Consider the following 20074-nt stretch of genomic DNA (forward strand, 5'->3'; position numbering starts at 1 on the left):
TTTCTTTTAAAGGTCCCATGACATGGTGCTCTTTGGATGCTTTTATATAGACCTTAGTGGTCCCCTAATACTGTATCTGAAGTCTCTTTATATAGACCTTAGTGGTCCCCTAAGCTACTGAGGAGGAGAGGGGGTGGGGGGCAAAGTGGAGGGTGGGGGTGTGGTCTTGACCAACTGCCATTTTGCTCGTTTGAAAGCCATGATGTCTCTCTCTCTCTTTCATGGGTGGGCCAAATTCTCTGGGCGGGCAAAGCAGAGAAAGGGGAGGTAACCTTGCTCCTTATGACCTCATAAGGAGAAGATTCCTGATTGGCTCATCTGAGCTTTCATTTTCTCAAAGGCCGAGCAGGATACCCAGGGCTCGGTTTACAACTATCACCATTTCTAGCCACTGGGGGACCATAGGCAGGCTGGGGGGGGAACTCATATTAATGTTAAAAAACCTCATAAAGTGACATTTTCATGCCATGGGACCTTTACGTGTGAAGACAGCAATAAGAGCAAAAAAAACAAACAAAAGAATTCACTGCGTCGTAACGCCAGCCTGAATTCTCCGTTTTCAGTTAAATGTCCTCCGAGGACGCCCAGAGTCTGGTCTTCACAAGGAGAGGGACGGAGGGAGGCCGTGTTAGTGGTGTCGGGGGTTTGTGAACAGCTGTGTGGATTATTAATGGGGACTTTGTTGTTGTTGTTTTTTGTAGTTTAGTCCAGCGGTTTGCTGCCGCCACCGCCACCACCACCGCCGCCGCCGTCTTTCTGGTCCAAGCGGCTCTTGCTGCTCTTCACCATGTAAATAAAGTAGGTAAGCGTCTCCTTCTCGTTCACCGGGATATTCCTGAAATGACGACTCACCGTCTGCAGAACAAGAGAGGAGAAAGATGTTAAAAAAAAAAGGTTAAACTCTGTTAGATGCTAGGGTTGGGGTAAAAAAAAAAATCAATACAGCATAGTATCGCAATATTTTCCGTGGCAATACTGTATCGATACACAGGCGCCAAGTGTGGATCTTTTATGATATATGTGTTGGTCAGTTTGTCTGCTTGACACAATCCCATTTTGCAGCAATAAAATTGAAGTGAGATGAACAAACAGAGAAATGCATCTTTTTATATAAAACAGAAGTTTTCTTTTGGGGACATAATTTGAAATTTTAAAAAATTGGAAGTTGGAAAAAAGGCAATAAATTGCAATATATCGCAGAATATTGCAATATCTTTAAAATCGCAATGATATTGTATCGTGAGATAAGTATCGTGATGATCTCCTATCGTGAGGCCTCTGGTGATACCCACCCCTAGTTAGAGCTGCAACGATTAGATAAGCGATCAACTACTAAGTTAATGGACAACTATTTTGACAGTCGATTGATGGGTTTGAGACACTGTTTATGAAACAAACAAAAAATAGGCTAAATCCTCTTATTCAAGCACCTTAAACGCTTGCTCTTGGGGGAATTACTGGAAATGTTGAGTCTTTGTATATTATAGAGCAGGGGTCACCTGGTGACCCCAAGGACCACATGAGTAGCCCTCAGGCCTGTTCTAAAAATGACAATTGAATATTGATATTATCTGTTTCCCACCTTGTTAAGTCATTGTTGATCATTTTTGTGAGAAATCATCAACATGATCAGTGTCTTCACATAGATAAGTATCATTAATAATCATATATAACCATCATTAATAATCATATATAACCATCATTAATCATTAATAATCATATATAACTAAAGGCAAACTGAGCAAATGTTATTTCAGAGTGTATCAAACTGGTACCCCTTCGTATGACTCAATACCCATGAAGTAGCTCTCAGTTTAGAAAAGGTTGGTGACCCCTGTTATAGTGTGGTCTAGACCTACTCTATCTGTAAAGTGTCTTGAGATAACTCTTGTTATGATTTGATACTATAAATAAAATTGAATTAAAAAGGTTTAGTAAGTGACGTTAATCCATTACAGTTGCAGTGGCAATCTTGACCACAATATATGCCACTGGAGGGAATTTGAAACTATTTCCAACGCTTGCTGGTGCAAATAATGAGGTCCAGTCGTCTAAAAGTTAACCTTTAATTTTATAAATTCATTTAATAACCCCTACAAAAAGAGTGACTGTGCAAGATTAAAAACGAGCAGACGAGCTCCAAAAACATCACTTGCACACAGCTGAAGTTGAAAAACCGTGTGGCTTCCCAGATCCTAATCTGTGTGGCTTCCCAGATCCTAATTCCTCCTTCCCCTTCTTCTCACCTGTGATTCCCTCTCTAACCTCTGATTAGCACACACACACACACACACACACACACACACACACACACACGCACACACGCACACACACACCCCAGTTTTTTACAAATTCAGCAAACTGTGTGTGGTGTTCCTACACAGCCCTGGCTCTGTAAACCAAATCAAACAGAAAGGAGCGCACGAGCAGCAAAACACCATTCCAGCGTTGAAGAAAGCAATAAACGTAGAAAAAAAAATGGCATGGTCGAAAAAAGGGCCAAAAGCTTTGAAAATGGCGACAAAAACTTTTAAAAATCACAAAAACGTTTGTTTTTTTAACGCCAAAACCTTTGAAAATAGTGGATAACGTTAAAAGGAGCGGGAAAACTCGCCACCTCGAGGAGCCACGAAGTAGCATCGCTGGGAGATCTACGGAAATCTATTTAGAGCCCCTTATTTTTATTCATTAAAAAACATCCATATTCGGAATAGGGTTGCACGATAGGAGGATATATAAATTGCGATTATTATGACCTTTATTGCAATATGATTCACAACATTGGAGGGGAATGATCATTTTTGTATCATTATTCTCATTGCAAAACATTAAAATAAAAATAAAATCTTTTAAACGATTATAGTGTGATTTTTGCGAGGATTTACAATACTTAATACGGAATAGTTTGACACATATTTTGCCTTTAACAAATATTGCGTCCTTCTGCAATTTGGATATTGCACTACATTGCGATTTCGATAATATTGCGATTAATTGTGCAGCCCTAATTCGGAAGCAGCGTATCGGTTCTCGTATCGCACCAAGGAGGACGATTTAGTGCTGTATCTATATTTTGTCCGAGCCGTAACCCCTACTTGGTTGTTTGGATTTTAAAAAAGCTGCCTCACAGAGAAGCAGAAACACCTCCTGTGTACATGGTGTCTGCAAGTTAAGTAAAGTTAAATTTAAGATCTTTACCACAACATCAACTGAGCCCTAAATTCAAGTTTCGCTAAACTTGCACTTCCCCAAAGCTGAAGAATAAAATCAGTTTTGGTACAATCCGAAAGAGACTCTCGCCCAAAAACACGAAAGCTGATGTGCTGCAATATAAAGATGCATGTTGGTCTCATTTGTAGTAGTCTCGCTTTGCCAGACCCTCCTCCAAAGCGCGCTGGAGGAGGGTCTGGCTAGTCCACACAGCATTCGGGGATGGGAGGACAAGGTGCTCTGGTTTAACGGCATTTCTTTAAACCAATCACAACTAGGGCTGTCCTCGACTAAAGAAGTTCTTAGTCGACTAACACTTATACGATTTTGTCGACTAATCGATTAGTTGATTTAATCGACAGAGCTGTGCGCTTTGAGAGGTGGTTAAGACTAGAAAAGCACAATATAAATGTAGTTAATTAACCATCTGTAAAACTGAGTTTCTCCACAATTAATCCTGCAAAAGCACCACTTTAAATCTTGTGTTTACCATAAATGTGCTCATAAGTTTCTTGGAAATGAGTAATTAAGCACGAATAAGCATAAAAAATGACTTATCAACTAAAGAAATCTTAGTCGACTGAGACCAAAACGACCGATTAGTCGACTAATCGACTAAGAGGTGGCAACCTGTAACCCTAGTTACAGCACACGTGTCAAACTCGAGGCCCGCGGGCCAAATTATGGCCCTTCACAGATTTTGATTTCGGCCCGCATATCAATTTAGGTTCACAATACATTTTGGCCCCGTCTTTTGTAGCTTTTCCTATGTTTTGTCGTTTTTTTTTCCTGAAGTTTTTGTCACTTCTTCCAATGTTTTTGGGGCCTTTCTGGCCCCCCCCAAAAAAGGTTTTTGTCGCTTTTTTTGACCTTTTTCGGGGCTTTAGGGCAAGCTGTAAGTGAGAAGGCTATCTGAGACATGCAATAATCCAAATAAAAAGACTTATCAACTAAAGAAATCGTAGTCGACTAAGACCAAAACGACCAATTAGTCGACTAATCGACTAAGAGGTGGCAGCCCTAATCACAACAGTCATGGGCGGCGCTAAGCACCGCACAGAGCCGCTGCAAAAATAGTCGTGCGAGAGAAAACTCAGACTGGACAGACAGTCTCGCTAGCGGTCTGGACTTACACAAAGAAAGCGGAAGGATACAGAGGTGACATCTCGATGACATCCGGCAGAATTTCCTGAGGCAGCGGAGCAATCCCGGAAGTGTAACGTCAACGATATAGACTACATTTGTAGTCTATAATACAGCAAAATTATATTTGGATTAGCAAAAGAAAGAACTACACTTTTCTTTTTTAAATGAAAGCATTAAGATCAATTTCCAAAAGATGGATTTTTTTTTTATTCCTATTTTTAGTCAACTTTAGCATGGGTGTACACACTTATGCTTAGCACTGTATTTAAGACCTAGAAAACAATTCAAGACTTTTTAAGACCCTGCGGAAACCCACACACACACACACACACACACACACACACACACACACCTGGAACAGCTGGAACAGGTTGTGTGCTGTTGACTGCTGCTTTATTAATGAGGTGGGAGGCTCATTAATAGGAGGGCCCGAACCCGGCTACAAGCCTGGGGAAACATTCAACTTACAGCCCCATTTCATTCATTCATTCATTCATTCATTCCCACTGTTGGCGCGACAGTCGGGTCACATCCGAGACCCAACACCCCCACCCCCAACTCGCCGCAGGCCGGCCGAGAGCGCTGCATACAGGACGTATTTATAAAAGGAAAAGGGCCGAGTCCACCTGTCGATGGGGCAAATTAGTCTAACAATCTCTCCGTGACCAATTAGCGTGGAATAGGACCCGCGACACCACGTATATCACAGCGGAGGAGTGAAGTGGAGCCGACTGTTGAGAAGAAAAGAGGCCGGGAACGCCTAATGAGGGCGGGCGGCTTCAATGTGACGCGATATGAACTACCAGCCTGATTATTGGAAAGAAATCCTTAGAAAAAAATAAACAGCTTCCTCCTCCCAGGATGCTGCTTAAAAGTCTCTGTAACTAATCAGGGTACCTTCAAGAAAATGCTAAGTTTTTTAAAATTTTAAAACATGCAATTTTCACATCATTTTGGACCGTTATTATCACCACATCTGTGTCTAAAATGTTGGAAAAGCTGGAGCAGATGATGAACACATAACACTCACAAAACTGGGTTAAGCGATAAAAATGCTGTTGTGTCCTCCAGTTACAGGATTCATAATTATATATTTTTTGCACTCTTTTGTGTAGTATCTAAGTATATGTGTCTTCGTTTATTTTACTTACCTCGTATAATCTTTTTCTATTTTAGTCTGTGTGCTTTTTCTTTTCCCTTAACTCTTTTTACTTGACGCAAAGAGCCGGTACAAGGATTCCTCTGTGCCTGGACCGTTTTGGTCTATGCCCAAACGGCAAATCAAAAGACTGAATATTGAATCTAAAGAAGTCCACTGGGAACCAACTACAGTCATTAGATCTGAGAAAAGCCTTTTAGTTACATTCATTCGGCTTAGGCAGGGTTTCTGCAGCTTTCACCAAGTCAAATTTAAGACCTTTTGATAGCGCTGTAAGACCATAATGAATGAAATTTAAGACCCATGTCACGACATCAAATATATAGATTTTTTTTAAAGTCAGAGGTCAGATGTCTTGCAGACATTGTCTGAAACAATTCCCCGATTTCCTCATTGGCATTTTAGGACTGTTGTCTAGTCACTGTGTGGAGGACCCAGAGCTCAGTCATTTGTAGTTGTGATATAGTGAATATAGCAAAGAAAGAACTACAATTCAACAGAATCCAAAAAAATATTCTGTTCTATTTTGCTGCCGGAGCATTTCAATGAGCATTAGAGGTAGCGTTACATGGATGTAGCAGAATTAAGACCTGTTTAAAATTATTTAAGAGCCAGAACACAATGCTTCTAGCCTGACAAGCCAGACCCACATCCAGATGTTGGGTCTGGGGGAACTCACTATTGGCAGGGCTCAATCCGAGGGGGCGGGGTAAACTGTTGTCCTTTATATTCCTTCTGCACGCAATAGGATAGCGCTCCAACCAGACGTGTATAGTCCAGGTGCCAGAAAGTAAAAATCCTGCCATGTTTTTGGATCTGCCTCTACATCTGGAACAGGTGTTTTCACTAACGAGCTCATCTACCTGGTAGAGGAGCTGGTTTAGTGATGGTTGGGACAGCTGCTGGACAGGATTTCTACTTTCTGGCACCTGGACTATACACCTCTGGCTCCAACCAATCAGAGCAAGGCTGGTTGATAGATTAAACTTTAAACTCCGAACACATCTTCCCTTTTTTTTTTAAGAATGACTTCAGTGCCGTTCTTTGTTCTTTTCCTCAAAGAAAAGCTGAACTCCATGTCTTCCAGAAGACAGCAGCAGCAGCAGCCATAAGCCCCGCCCACCCACTCTATACACGATGTGATTGGCCTAGAGTTTGGTTTTTGGTTTTTCCAGCTCGCAATTCAACGGAGAGTGCCTAGGGTGCGTCTAGATTTCTAGGCTACGATACTTACGTTTTAAGGTATAACATTTTATTAGAACATTTTGACAGGACAGCTGAAGACATGAAGGGGGAGAGAGAGAGAGAGGGGGAGAGAGGGGGGAATGACATGCAGCAAAGGGCCGCAGGTCGGCGTCGAACCCGGACCCGCTGCGTCGCCCGTTCTACCAACCGAGCTACCCGGGCGCCCTTTTTTTTTCGCGATTTCAGCCTCACGATCACCAAAACAATGCAATCGATTATTGTGCACATTAGATTTTTACAAGTGAACTGTTATTTTTGTCTTGTGCTCTGAAGGGGGAATTCAAAAGGTTCAAACAGGAAAAGTACGAAGGGAAATTTCACAGTTTGTTTCCGTTTCGCTGCTTTTAAACTCCAATAAATGCCACATCTTTCCAGACGTCAGTCAGTAATCGTGTTAAATAACCGTGAATTCTATATTGACCAAATTGAATTGTGATTATGAGGTGTTTTTTTTTTCATAATCGAGCGCCGCTAATATTTAAGATTTATTTATTTTGATTAGGACAATGCACATTAAATCAACATTTTCTGTAAATGTGCCAGTGTTAGCCAGTCGGCTAATTTCCAACTGTAATCCTAGTTGTAGTCCTGTTAGGATTGTGCGTCGAGAACCGGCTCCAACTTCTATTTATTATTATTTTTTTATCGTTTGAATCTGATCATCGGTTCAAAATTCAACACAATTTTGGGTTTCCGCGGCGACCACCACGGTACCTCCAAGCGCTTGTTTGCTTCGCAGCCGTAGAGCGCAGAGAGCGCCGCTTTTAACGCGTGGCTTTAAATTACTAAATTAAATTACTACCCTATAAAAAAGGTAAATCACTTTAATTTTAATTAAAATACAAAATGTTCCTTGTTATCTGTAGAATAAGCATGTGACCCATTTCAACTCCACTCCTCAAAGAACGCCCGACACGACCTAATATCTGCACAGTCATCACTACCCAGTCAGTCATATGTCATTCGGCCCTCGGCATGCTGCCGTTACCTCTGCCAGCTGGGCCTTGTTGAGTCCGGGCCGGGTCTGCAGCTTGTAGTGTCGCTTGTAGCGTCTCAGCGTGTTCACCTGCAGCTGGAAAAGGTCGACCTGAAGAGCAGACAGACAGTCAGACAGACAGACAGTCAGTCAGTCAGTCAGTCGGTCGGAGAGTTACGAGGGACGGGAACTTCTCATCCTGCCGCCATCTCCGATACAGCTTTAGAATGTGTCTGGAGTGGGGCTTTAAGTTATAATGCCACTGCCCCAATGTGATAGTTTCTCTTCTTCTTGGTGTTACTCACAGAGGGAGACAGAGAGGGAGACACAAAGAGAGAGAGAGAGACAGCGAGGAAGAGAGGAACAGAGAGAGAGACAGAGAGAGACACAGAGAGGGAGACAGCGAGGAAAAGAGACACAAAGAGAGATGGATAGAGAGAGAGAGCAAGAGAGGGAGACAGAGACACACACACAGAGACAGAGAGAGGGAGACAGCAAGGAAGAGAGAGAGACCCAAAGAGAGAGAGAGACAGAGAGAGACACAGAGGGAGACACAAAGAGAGAGAGAGAGACAGCGAGGAAGAGAGGAACAGGAGAGAGAGAGAGAGAGACACAGAGAGGGAGACAGCGAGGAAAAGAGACACAAAGAGAGATGGATAGAGAGAGAGAGAGACAGAGCAAGAGAGGGAGACAGAGACACACACAGAGAGACAGAGAGAGGGAGACAGCAAGGAAGAGAGAGAGACACACAAGAGAGAGAGAGAAAGAGAGGGAGACAGAGACACACACACAGAGACAGAGAGAGGGAGACAGAGACAGCAAGGAAGAGAGAGACAGACAAAGAGAGACAGAGACAGAGCAAGAGAGGGAGACAGAGACAGCAAGGAAGAGAGAGAGAGACACAAAGGGAGAGACAGACAGAGAGACAGAGCAAGAGAGGGAGACAGACACACACAGAGAGACAGAGACAGAGAGAGGGAGACCGAGACGGCAAGGAAGAGAGACAGACACAAAGAGAGAGACAGACAGAGAGACAGAGCAAGAGAGGGAGACAGAGACACAGAGAGACAGAGAGAGGGAGACCGACACGGCAAGGAAGAGAGAGAGACACAAAGAGAGAGACAGACAGAGAGACAGAGCAAGAGAGGGAGACAGAGACACAGAGAGACAGAGAGAGGGAGACCGAGACGGCAAGGAAGAGAGAGAGACACAAAGAGAGAGACAGACAGAGAGACAGAGCAAGAGAGGGAGACAGAGAGGAAGAGTGAGAGACACACAAAGAGAGACAGACAGAGACAGCGAGGAAGAGTGAGAGACACAAAAAGAGAGACAGACAGAGAGGGAGATGCACACACACACACACACACACACACACACACACACACACACACACACACACACACACACACACACACAGGGGCCTAAAAAGTATTAAATTCAAGCCTAACCCTAGATATACAACAACGTTATCGCATATTCTCCTCATATCGTGCAGCGCTATTCAAATATATTCAAACCCATGTGCGTGTGTTTTTCTGCTACTAAAAGCCATGTGAAGGGACTATTTTATCTAATTTTGCTTCAAAACTACGGTGAACATCGTGAGCAACGTTACCTCCGGCACCTCCACGTCATGATCCGGGGACTCTCCGCCATCGTCGCTGGTCTTCCTCTTCCTCTTGTTGCGCACGCTTTGGATGAAGTTCTTGTGGAAGTCGCAGATATAGAGGTGTCTCACCTAAAAAAAAAAAGATACGAATGAGTATTAAAAGGAGAAGTCTGACACCCAATAAAAACCCTCCGTTAAGTGTAGCCATCACACAGCAAATGGTACATACAGTACAGCACTGTTCTCAATAGGATACCAGAGTTTTAGGCAGTATCGGAGCTGATACAAATACTGGTATCTGTACATCTCTAGTCAGTACTGTTCTCAATAGGATACCAGAGTTTTAGGCAGCATTGGAGCCGATACAGATACTGGTATCTGTACATCTCTAGTCAGTACTGTTCTCAATAGGATACCAGAGTAGAGCTGGGCAATATATCGATATTATATCGATATCGTGATATGAGACTAAATATCGTCTTAGATTTTGGATATCCTCATATCGTGATATGACATAAGTTTTGACTTTTCCTGGTTTTAAAGGCTGCATTACAGTAAAGTGATGTACTTTTCTGAACTTACCAGACTGTTCCAGCTGTTCTGTTATTTGCCTTTTCCCCACTTAGTCATTATATCAACATTACTGATGATTATTTATCTAAAATCTAAGTGTGAAGATATTTTGTTAAAGCCCCAATTCTCAACCCTAGAATATCGCCGCAATATCGTTATCGAGGTATTTGGTCAAGAATATTGTGATATCTGATTTTCTCCATATCGGCCAGCCCTATACCAGAGTTTCGGTTACAGCTAGGGCTGTCCTCGACTAAAGAAGTTCTTAGTCGACTAACACTTATACGATTTTGTCGACTAATCGATTGGTTGATTTAATTGACAGAGCTGTGCGCTTTGAGAGGTGGTTAAGACTAGAAAAGCACAATATAAATGTAGTTAATTAACCATCTGTAGAACTGAGTTTTTCCACAATTAATCCTGCAAAAGCACCACTTTAAATCTTGAGTTTACCATAAATGTGCTCATGAGTTTCTTGGAAATGAGTAATTAAGCATGAATAAGCATAAAAAAAAAATGACTTATCAACTAAAAAAATCTTAGTCGACTGAGACCAAAACGACCAATAGGTGGCAACCTGTAACCCTAGTTACAGCACACGTGTCAAACTCGAGGCCCGCGGGCCAAATCATGGCCCCTCGCAGATTTTGATTTCGGCCCGCATATCAATTTAGGTTCACAATACATTTTGGCCCCGTCTTTTGTAGCTTTTCCTATGTTTTGTGGGTTTTTTTTATGAAGTTTTTGTCACTTCTTCCGATGTTTTTGGGGCCTTTCTGGCATTCCCCCCCCCCCAAAAAAAGTTTTTTGTCGCTTTTTTTGACCTTTTTCGGGGCTTTAGGGCAAGCTGTAAGTGAGAAGGCTATCTGAGACACGCAATAATCCAGTAAAAAATTACTTTTTGGATTAAATGAAAGCATGTGGATAAACTAAACATGTCTGGCCCTTGATGGGATTCTTATTTTCACGTGCGGCTCTTAGTTGAATTTGAGTTTCACCCCCCCCCCGGGTTACAGATACTTTTGGAGGATTATTAACCCTTAACAAGGGTTATGTACTTCCATTTACTTTGTTGAGAATTGCTCTCTAAACCCTGTTTCTTGTAAAGTAAGTTATATATAATATATAATATACACAGTTTAAGCTGACCAAAATGCTGTACAAATAAGCACTAAGGTGCTGTATCCGGTGATCCGAAGGACAACACAAGGGTTAAAACCTTCCCCGAACATTTTTATTCTCATTCAACGTAACCAAACTTCTGTCTAAACCCTCCTGTTGTCCTCGGGTCAAATCGGACCCACATTTCAAAACGTTTCTATTAGAGATGCACCGATTACAACTTTCTAGGCCGATTACGATTTTCTCCGAGTTAGGCCGGCCGATACAGATTTTAGCCGATTCCGATTTCATATTTTCTAACCACTTTATTTTCTATCTTTTCTTTAACAGAACATGTTTTGAACAGATAATGGATCACTATATAAATGACTCCTGGTGTGGGACACTCACACACATCTAAAGACCAACGTTAGAACCATTTCCTTCTTTTCACATCTAATATCACACTAAAAGAAATGTGATTTTGGGGTTTTGGTGTCGTCCCTCCACGCCCTACTGTCTCCTTGCAGGTGTTGCATATTGTAAACTTGTTATCTTCTGACCACACGCTGAAGAATCCCCAAAAAGCTGACATGCTGCAGGTTAATTCTCCAGGTTCCCTACATGGGGGAGAATAGCGCCGACAAGCGCTTCAGGCCGCGAACACACCGCGGAGAAGTTGAGAGAAAGAGAGCGTGCTGTGTGCTGTGGCGTCCGCGTGTGCGTCCTTGAGAACTGTAACTCGTATAACTTCTGTTGTCAGTTAATTGTAGTGTTGACCGGCATGAAATCGGCATATGTCAGACTGACCTGCTGGTCGCCGGTCGTGGCCGAACGCGTGAAAACCGGCCAATTCGGTCTATCTCTAGTTTCTACATTACAAAATTGGGTTTCTTTCAACCAAACTGTCAAATAAATGACCGTGGATGGTTCACTACAACACTCGTCACAAGTTTAATAACAGATCAGATCAGTACTTTCAATGAATTTGGGCGTTTTATTCAATTTAATAGCATTTGGGGAAAAGAAAGTGATAAAAGAACGTTGAAAAGAGGGACAAAAATGTCAGAAATAGCTTCAAAAGCGTGGGGGAAAAAACAACTAAAAGCAAAGGAAAAAATGTGATAAAAACATCGGTAAGAAGTGACAAAAAAAAAAAGTATAAAAAACTCTGGGGAAAAGAGACAGAAGTGCCAAAAAAACGATTAAAGTTGAAAATAAATAAAAGAGCACATTTTGTACTGGGACTTTTTGGGAAGATTTTTTTGGGACTTTTCCCTTTATTTTAAAGTGGATAGACCAGAAAGGGGGAGAGAGATGGGGGACGACACGCAGCAAAGGGCAGCAGGTCGGATTCGAACCCTGCACCGCTGCAGGACTCCTACATGGGGGCGCACGCTCTCACTGGATGAGCTAGAGGCCGACCCTAAAAGAGCACATTTTGACCCAGAAAAAAAAAAAGTTGCACGGTCAACGGGAAGACAACACAAGGGTTAAATTCAGACTTACTATCAGGTAGGGCTGCAACTATCGGTTGTTTTCACTGTCGATTGATCTGTGGAATATTTTTCTGGATGAATGGATGAGTTGTTTGATCTCTAAAATGTCAGAAAAACTGTGAAAAATGTGGATCAGTGTAAAGGTGCTCTATGAGAGGGTGTGTCATGGTGGGATGGTGGAAATAAGTCCAATAGACTTTTTTCACAGCAGACATGTTGACACATGGACAGGTGCGTTCAAAACAATTACTGATGGCTGCATTCCACTTAGGAGAGGTCCTGGTATTAAACCATTACTGATGGCTGCATTCCACTTAGGAGAGGTCCTGGTATTAAACCATTAATGATGGCTGCATTCCACTTAGGAGAGACCCTGGTATTAAACCATTACTGATGGCTGCATTCCACTTAGGAGAGGTCCTGGTATTAAACCATTACTGATGGCTGCATTCCTCTTAGGAGAGGTCCTGGTATTAAACCATTAATGATGGCTGTATTCCACTTAGGAGAGGTCCTGGTATTAAACCATTAATGATGGCTGTATTCCACTTAGGAGAGACCCTGGTATTAAACCATTAATGATGGCTGCATTCCACTTAGGAGAGGCCCTGGTATTAAACCATTAATGATGGCTGTATTCCACTTAGGAGAGGTCCTGGTATTAAACCATTACTGATGGCTGCATTCCACTTAGGAGAGGTCCTGGTATTAAACCATTAATGATGGCTGCATTCCACTTAGGAGAGGCCCTGGTATTAAACCATTAATGATGGCTGCATTCCACTTAGGAGAGGCCCTGGTATTAAACCATTAATGATGGCTGCATTCCACTTAGGAGAGGTCCTGGTATTAAACCATTACTGATGGCTGCATTCCACTTAGGAGAGACCCTGGTATTAAACCATTACTGATGGCTGCATTCCACTTAGGAGAGGTCCTGGTATTAAACCATTAATGATGGCTGCATTCCACTTAGGAGAGGTCCTGGTATTAAACCATTACTGATGGCTGCATTCCACTTAGGAGAGGTCCTGGTATTAAACCATTACTGATGGCTGCATTCCACTTAGGAGAGGCCCTGGTATTAAACCATTAATGATGGCTGCATTCCACTTAGGAGAGGTCCTGGTATTAAACCATTAATGATGGCTGCATTCCACTTAGGAGAGGCCCTGGTATTAAAACCATTAATGATGGCTGCATTCCACTTAGGAGAGGCCCTGGTATTAAACCATTAATGATGGCTGCATCCCACTTAGGAGAGGTCCGGTATTAAACCATTACTGATGGCTGCATTCCACTTAGGAGAGACCCTGGTATTAAACCATTACTGATGGCTGCATTCCACTTAGGAGAGACCCTGGTATTAAACCATTACTGATGGCTGCATTCCACTTAGAAGAGACCCTGGTATTAAACCATTACTGATGGCTGCATCCACTTAGGAGAGGTCCTGGTATTAAACCATTAATGATGGCTGCATTCCACTTAGGAGAGGTCCTGGTATTAAACCATTAATGATGGCTGCATTCCACTTAGGAGAGACCCTGGTAATAAACCATTACTGATGGCTGCATTCCACTTAGGAGAGGCCCTGGTATTAAACCATTACTGATGGCTGCATTCCACTTAGGAGAGGTCCTGGTATTAAACCATTAATGATGGCTGCATTCCACTTAGGAGAGGTCCTGGTATTAAACCATTAATGATGGCTGCATTCCACTTAGGAGAGGTCCTGGTATTAAACCATTACTGATGGCTGCATTCCACTTAGGAGAGGTCCTGGTATTAAACCATTAATGATGGCTGCATTCCACTTAGGAGAGGTCCTGGTATTAAACCATTAATGATGGCTGCATTCCACTTAGGAGAGGCCCTGGTATTAAACCATTAATGATGGCTGCATTCCACTTAGGAGAGACCCTGGTATTAAACCATTACTGATGGCTGCATTCCACTTAGGAGAGGCCCTGGTATTAAACCATTACTGATGGCTGCATTCCACTTAGGAGAGGTCCTGGTATTAAACCATTAATGATGGCTGCATTCCACTTAGGAGAGACCCTGGTATTAAACCATTACTGATGGCTGCATTCCACTTAGGAGAGGCCCTGGTATTAAACCATTACTGATGGCTGCATTCCACTTAGGAGAGACCCTGGTATTAAACCATTAATGATGGCTGCATTCCACTTAGGAGAGGCCCTGGTATTAAACCATTAATGATGGCTGCATTCCACTTAGGAGAGGTCCTGGTATTAAACCATTAATGATGGCTGCATTCCACTTAGGAGAGGTCCTGGTATTAAACCATTACTGATGGCTGCATTCCACTTAGGAGAGGTCCTGGTATTAAACCATTAATGATGGCTGCATTCCACTTAGGAGAGGTCCTGGTATTAAACCATTACTGATGGCTGCATTCCACTTAGGAGAGGTCCTGGTATTAAACCATTAATGATGGCTGTATTCCACTTAGCAGAGGTCCTCGTATTGTGCGTGCTGACTCACTGAAATAGCTTACTGGGACACTTGATGGAACTGAGGAACTTAAGGTGATTATTGTCAGCTGTGCTTTTCCTACTATGACAAGTCAACATGTCTGCTGTGAAAAAGGTCCATTAGTTCAAGGATAAAGTCTAGAGACCAGCATTAAATATGGACAATATAAAGAGAATAATGTAGACATAGTAATATAAAAACTACAGCAGTGCAAGGAGGACAGTGTAGACACAGTGTGTACGTGCTGCCTCGGCTGAAAGAAGCAACATTAACTCTGAACTCGTGTGTGTTGGTTCCTCCAACACGTGCGACCTGTCACATGAAACCTGGTATGCCCAGGACAGCAGGACACACACCGGAGACAACAGAGCTCATTCATCTGGCTGCACCGTTTGAGCAACAAGCCACACAATGCTATTCTGGGAGTCTTAAGAGCTCCCAGAAAGCCCCGGGATACAATGAAGTAAAGCAGCCAACACGTTCGTTAAGACTCCCCTGCATTCGGGGGCCCTGCTGGAGGCCCTAGCGGCTCCCTGGGTCTTCCAGCTCTTTGTGCATTGTGTTTGCATCCTGTTTCCTTAAGTACTCAATGAAGACAGATTCAGCAGCAGCAGCTGCAGATTATTTCCCACGTATAATGTTTTCAGAAAAATATTCCAGTGAACTATTGTCGTAGAATAAGAGAAAGTTGTCCAAAACGGGCAGACTTGTTTGACTTAAAGCTGTAATCCGACAGAATTCGGCCCGAGCCCGACAAGTACATTTTGATTGGCAGCTTTTTAAAAGCCCGAGCCAGTTTACAGCCCCGATAGGCCTGGGTGATAGCAGAGAAAATCAAATATCACGATATTTTTGACCGAATACCTCGATATCGATACCGCAACGATATTGTAGTGTTGACTATTGGTGCTTTCACAAAATATTTACACAATGAGATTTTAGATACCTAATCATCAGTAATGACTAAGTGGGTAAAGGCGAATAATAGAACAGCTACAACAGTCTGGTAAGTTCAGGAAATGACATCACTTTACTGTAATGCAGCCTTTAAAACCAGGAGAAGACACTTATGTCATATTACAATATCCAAAATCTAAGACGATATCTAGTCTCATATCACGATATCGATATAATATCGAGATATTGCCCAACTCTAAAGCCCGACATTATTCAAATGTGCGCACGCGCACACACAGCTCTTTTGCCTTTTGTCAAGAATGAGTCCTTTAGTGGCCGGGTTAGCTCAGTTGGTAGAGCAGGCGCACATATATATAGAGGTTAACTCCTCGATACAGCGGCCGCGGGTTCGACTCCGACCTGCGGTCCTTTGCTGCGTCTCATTTCCGCTCTCTCTCTCTCTCTCTCTCTTTCATGTCTTCAGCTGTCCTGTGAAAAAAAGGCCTAAAAATAATCTTCAAAAAAATATATATAAATAAAAGAATGAGTCATTTATACATATAACTTAATTTATTCATGACTACCGTCGGCTATAGGCCACTTGGAAGTTGGAACAAAGAAATAAAATAAGTCCTGTGTAACATCTCAGCACTCTAAAACAGGCCCAGGCATACACTGACTCACTTAGCCTGTAGACTAGTAGTGCAACCAGAACGTAAATCGGCAGAGGCCAGCCTCCGTTTCACCTCCTCAGCATCCATTTTCGCGCTAATCGAAACGCATCACCTGACCGCTCATCGTTGTTGTCACTTTTTTCAAATTTTTTTTGACTTCCTTAAAAAATATGTCACTTTTTTCAAGTTTTTTTTTGACTTTTTTTTTCAAACATTTGTCACTTTTTTTTGACTTCCTTAAAAAATGTGTCATTTTTTTTGACTTTTTTCAAAAATGTGTCAATTTTTCCAATTTCTTTTGTCACAAATTTCTATTATTATTGTCCATGCTTTTTTTCCCCCAAAAATCTTCTGTCACTTTTCCCACGTTCTTTGATCATTTCTTCCCCCAAACGCTATAAAATTGAATAACACACCCAAATTCAATTAAAAGTAGTGAACTGATCATTTATTTGTTTATTAAACCAGAAGGGTTTAAAATGTTGTAAATATTGTGGGTAGCGTCAGCCATTCGACATACATCATTCATTCTTCAGAAAACAGAGTTTTTATCCTACTGAAATAACCACCCTCAATGCTGCAAAAATAATGTGCAATATGGAAGCTGATACAGCATGTCTGTAGAAGTATGGTCATACTGTTTTTATGCAATGACTGGGTGTGTTTATGTATGCTGCTTGCTATATGTTTCTATTTATTCTTTTTTTAAGTAACACTAGCACTTACATTATATTTTTATAGACACACTGACCGGAGATTCATTCATTTCGTTGTACCTGTGACAGTGACAATTAGGGCTGCTCCCTCTTAGCCGACTAATCGGTCGTTTTGGTCTTCATCAACTTAGATTTCTTTAGTCGATTAGTCATGTTTTTATGCTTTTTTTTCATGCTTAATGACTTATTTCCAAGAAATGTACGAGCACACCTCTGGTAAACACAAGAATTAAGGGTTGACATTTTACCTAATAAATATCACCCTGAAACCTACTTTGATTACTTTCATTAAGGCAGTTATTTGTTGTATTACACGTTTTCTGAAATGTTGTTTAAATATGCAAAGGAGGCGTCATCTTATTCAATATATGCATCCTTTTGCGTGACTCTTTGCGGAGAAACACAGATTTACAGATCTGTCGACTAAATCAACTAATGGATTAGTCGGTACAGTTGAATGAGTGTTAGTCGACTAAGAATTTCTTCAATCGAACACAGCCCTAATGACAATAAAGACCTATTATACAGGCTATGAATTGCATTCTCTAGTTGTCACTTACGCTCTTGTCGATGTCCAGCTTGAGCTTCTTCTGCGAGATGCTCTTCTGGATCCTTTTGCTGAAGGAGGCGTTTCCAGCGGAGCGGCCGCAGCGCTCGCCGTCCTCGATCAGGCAGCAGCTCTGTCCGTAAAACGGCGGAGCCGGTGGTCCGTCGTGGCTGTCTTCCTCCGTGCTAAACCCATTCATTCTGCACTATTATAATAGTATCTGTACAACCTGCCCAATGTATAAATAAAAAGAACAGCGTTTCTTTGGCTGTACACAGTGTCTTGTTGACGGGTTGCCCTTTTGTGAAAGACAATCCGGTGACGGTTAGTGAAGCTAGCGCGGCTAAGTGGCTAGTTCGCGAGCTAACAGCCGTTTTTTGATGATTATTTTCGGACTCTTTCGGCGACTTATGTTGACACGTGATAGCCTCCGATTGAAGACATGTTCCCGCAGATATAAGTCAAGCTTCACACAGCACACCACAGCTGCTAGCTAACGTTAGCTAACTCCAGTGCTAGCAGGACCGCAAGGTGGCTGCGCTGCCGTTGAACGAGCCGACTCCAGCGATGAGACCGTCGCCGTTATTCCCCCCCGCCGTAACAACCCGTTACTTCTACAAGCTCACGCGACTCCAAATTAAAATGCGATGACCGGCCACAGCGAATTAAACAACTTTGAAGAAATCACGCATTTAACGAGACTGCTGCTCAACAACCGCGGCACTCTTTGCAGAACAGCTTGTACAATGGGCATTGGGCGGAAGTTACCGTCCCGGAGCGTGATTGGCCAATTTTGTACAAGGGCGGGCTTAACGCACAGACGTTGCCATTCCATTGGCTGTAAGAAACGTCTATATTCTAGCGGCTCTTCCTGTGTCATGTTTTTCCCCTACTACGAGTTATTGTGGCGTCACCGCCTGTTGAAGGGGCTTTTAACTACGCAGGAGACTTTTAATGGTACATTTTTTAATCAGCTTTCGTAATGAGTACGTTGTCAGGGATTTAAACAGCTCGACGACGTGATAAAATTGATCTAAAAGCACTTGTATGAACAGGAAATCCACATTCACAAGTTCGGAAACTGTACAGTGAGGCCGGCTCTTTGGGCCAGGCTGGTGTGGTGGGGACACAACAGAACCATTGTAGATGTGGATGTGTTACAGTTTGCTACTTTCTACATAACTTTAGTGCACTGGGTTGTGTTTATTTTCTGCCGGGTAGTGATCCACCACAGGACTCAACATGAATGGGCACCGATCTGTAGGCGTTAACGATGTGACTGGACCGCCCTTAAACCGCACGGGGGAGGCAGAGGATCACAAATGAATATATAAGTCAGAGCAAGGCTGATAGTTACATTCCTTCACATTACCTACTGCAGGGGTCTTCATCGTTATTTTAAGCCAAGGACCCCTGAACTGAGAGAGAGACAGAACATACAATGTATAAAATAAAGGTGCAAATCACACAGGGCCTACAATAACTTGTAGGGCGACCTAAAGCCTACACACATACCTTTTTAATGCGTGTAATACGAGAGAGAGAGTGTGTGTGTGTTTTTGTCTGTGTGTGTGTTTTTGTCTGTGTCTGTGTGACTGTGTGTGTGTGTGTGTGTTTTTGTCAATGTGTGACTGTGTGTGTGTGTGACTGTGTGTGTGTGTGTGTGTGTTTTTGTCTGTGTGTGTGTGTGTAACAGTGTGTGTGTTTTTGTCTGTGTGTGTTTTTTTTGTGTTTGTGTGTGTGTGTGTGTGTGTGTGTTTTTGTCTGTGTGTGACTGTGTGTGGTATAGAGTGTGTGTGTTTTTGTCTGTGTGTGTGTGTGTGTTTTTTGTGTTTTTGTCTGTGTGTGTGACTGTGTGTGTTTTTGTTTTGTGTGTGACTGTGTGTGTGACTGTGTGTGTTTTTGTGTGTGTGTGTGTGTGTGTGTGACTGTGTGTGTGTTTTTGTCTGTGTGTGTGTGTGTGTGTTTTTGTGTTTTTGTCTGTGTGTGTGTGACTGTGTGTGTGTTTTTGTCTCTGTGTGTGACTGTGGGTGTGACTGTTTGTGTGTTTTTGTCTGTGTGTTTTTGTGTGTAGTGTGTGTGTTTTTGTCTGTGTGTGACTGTGTGTGTGTAACAGTGTGTGTGTTTTTGTCTGTGTGTGTGTGACTGTGTGTGTGTTTTTGTCTGTGTGTGTGTTTTTGTCTGTGTGTGACTGTGTGTGTGTGTGTAACAGAGTGTGTT

The 20074-nt window shown here is 42.5% G+C and overlaps 1 protein-coding gene across 1 annotated transcript; it reads right to left on the reverse strand.

The window, feature by feature from the left end:
• Positions 1-399: 399 nt before the first annotated feature.
• Positions 400-18626, reverse strand: LOC120575590 (histone deacetylase complex subunit SAP30L). The gene is made up of 4 exons (XM_039826383.1): positions 17868-18626; positions 9352-9474; positions 7749-7847; positions 400-855 (listed from the first exon to the last, which is right to left on the reverse strand). Exons 1-4 carry the CDS (start codon positions 18051-18053, stop codon positions 703-705), a joined length of 561 nt encoding a protein of 186 aa, XP_039682317.1. The 5' UTR covers positions 18054-18626; the 3' UTR covers positions 400-702.
• Positions 18627-20074: the final 1448 nt, after the last annotated feature.

This window comes from Perca fluviatilis, chromosome 16 (genome assembly GCF_010015445.1).
Source record: "Perca fluviatilis chromosome 16, GENO_Pfluv_1.0, whole genome shotgun sequence".
NCBI classification, from domain to species: domain Eukaryota; kingdom Metazoa; phylum Chordata; class Actinopteri; order Perciformes; family Percidae; genus Perca; species Perca fluviatilis.

Excerpts from the sequence above, each read along its gene's own strand:
- LOC120575590 (XM_039826383.1), bottom strand. The coding sequence starts at position 18,053 with ATGAATGGGTTTAGCACGGAGGAAGACAGCCACGACGGACCACCGGCT. Across the intron at positions 7,848-9,351 it reads ATGACGTGGAGGTGCCGGAG|GTCGACCTTTTCCAGCTGCA; the intron begins GTAACGTTGCTC and ends TCTGCTCTTCAG. Across the intron at positions 856-7,748 it reads ACAAGGCCCAGCTGGCAGAG|ACGGTGAGTCGTCATTTCAG; the intron begins GTAACGGCAGCA and ends CTTGTTCTGCAG.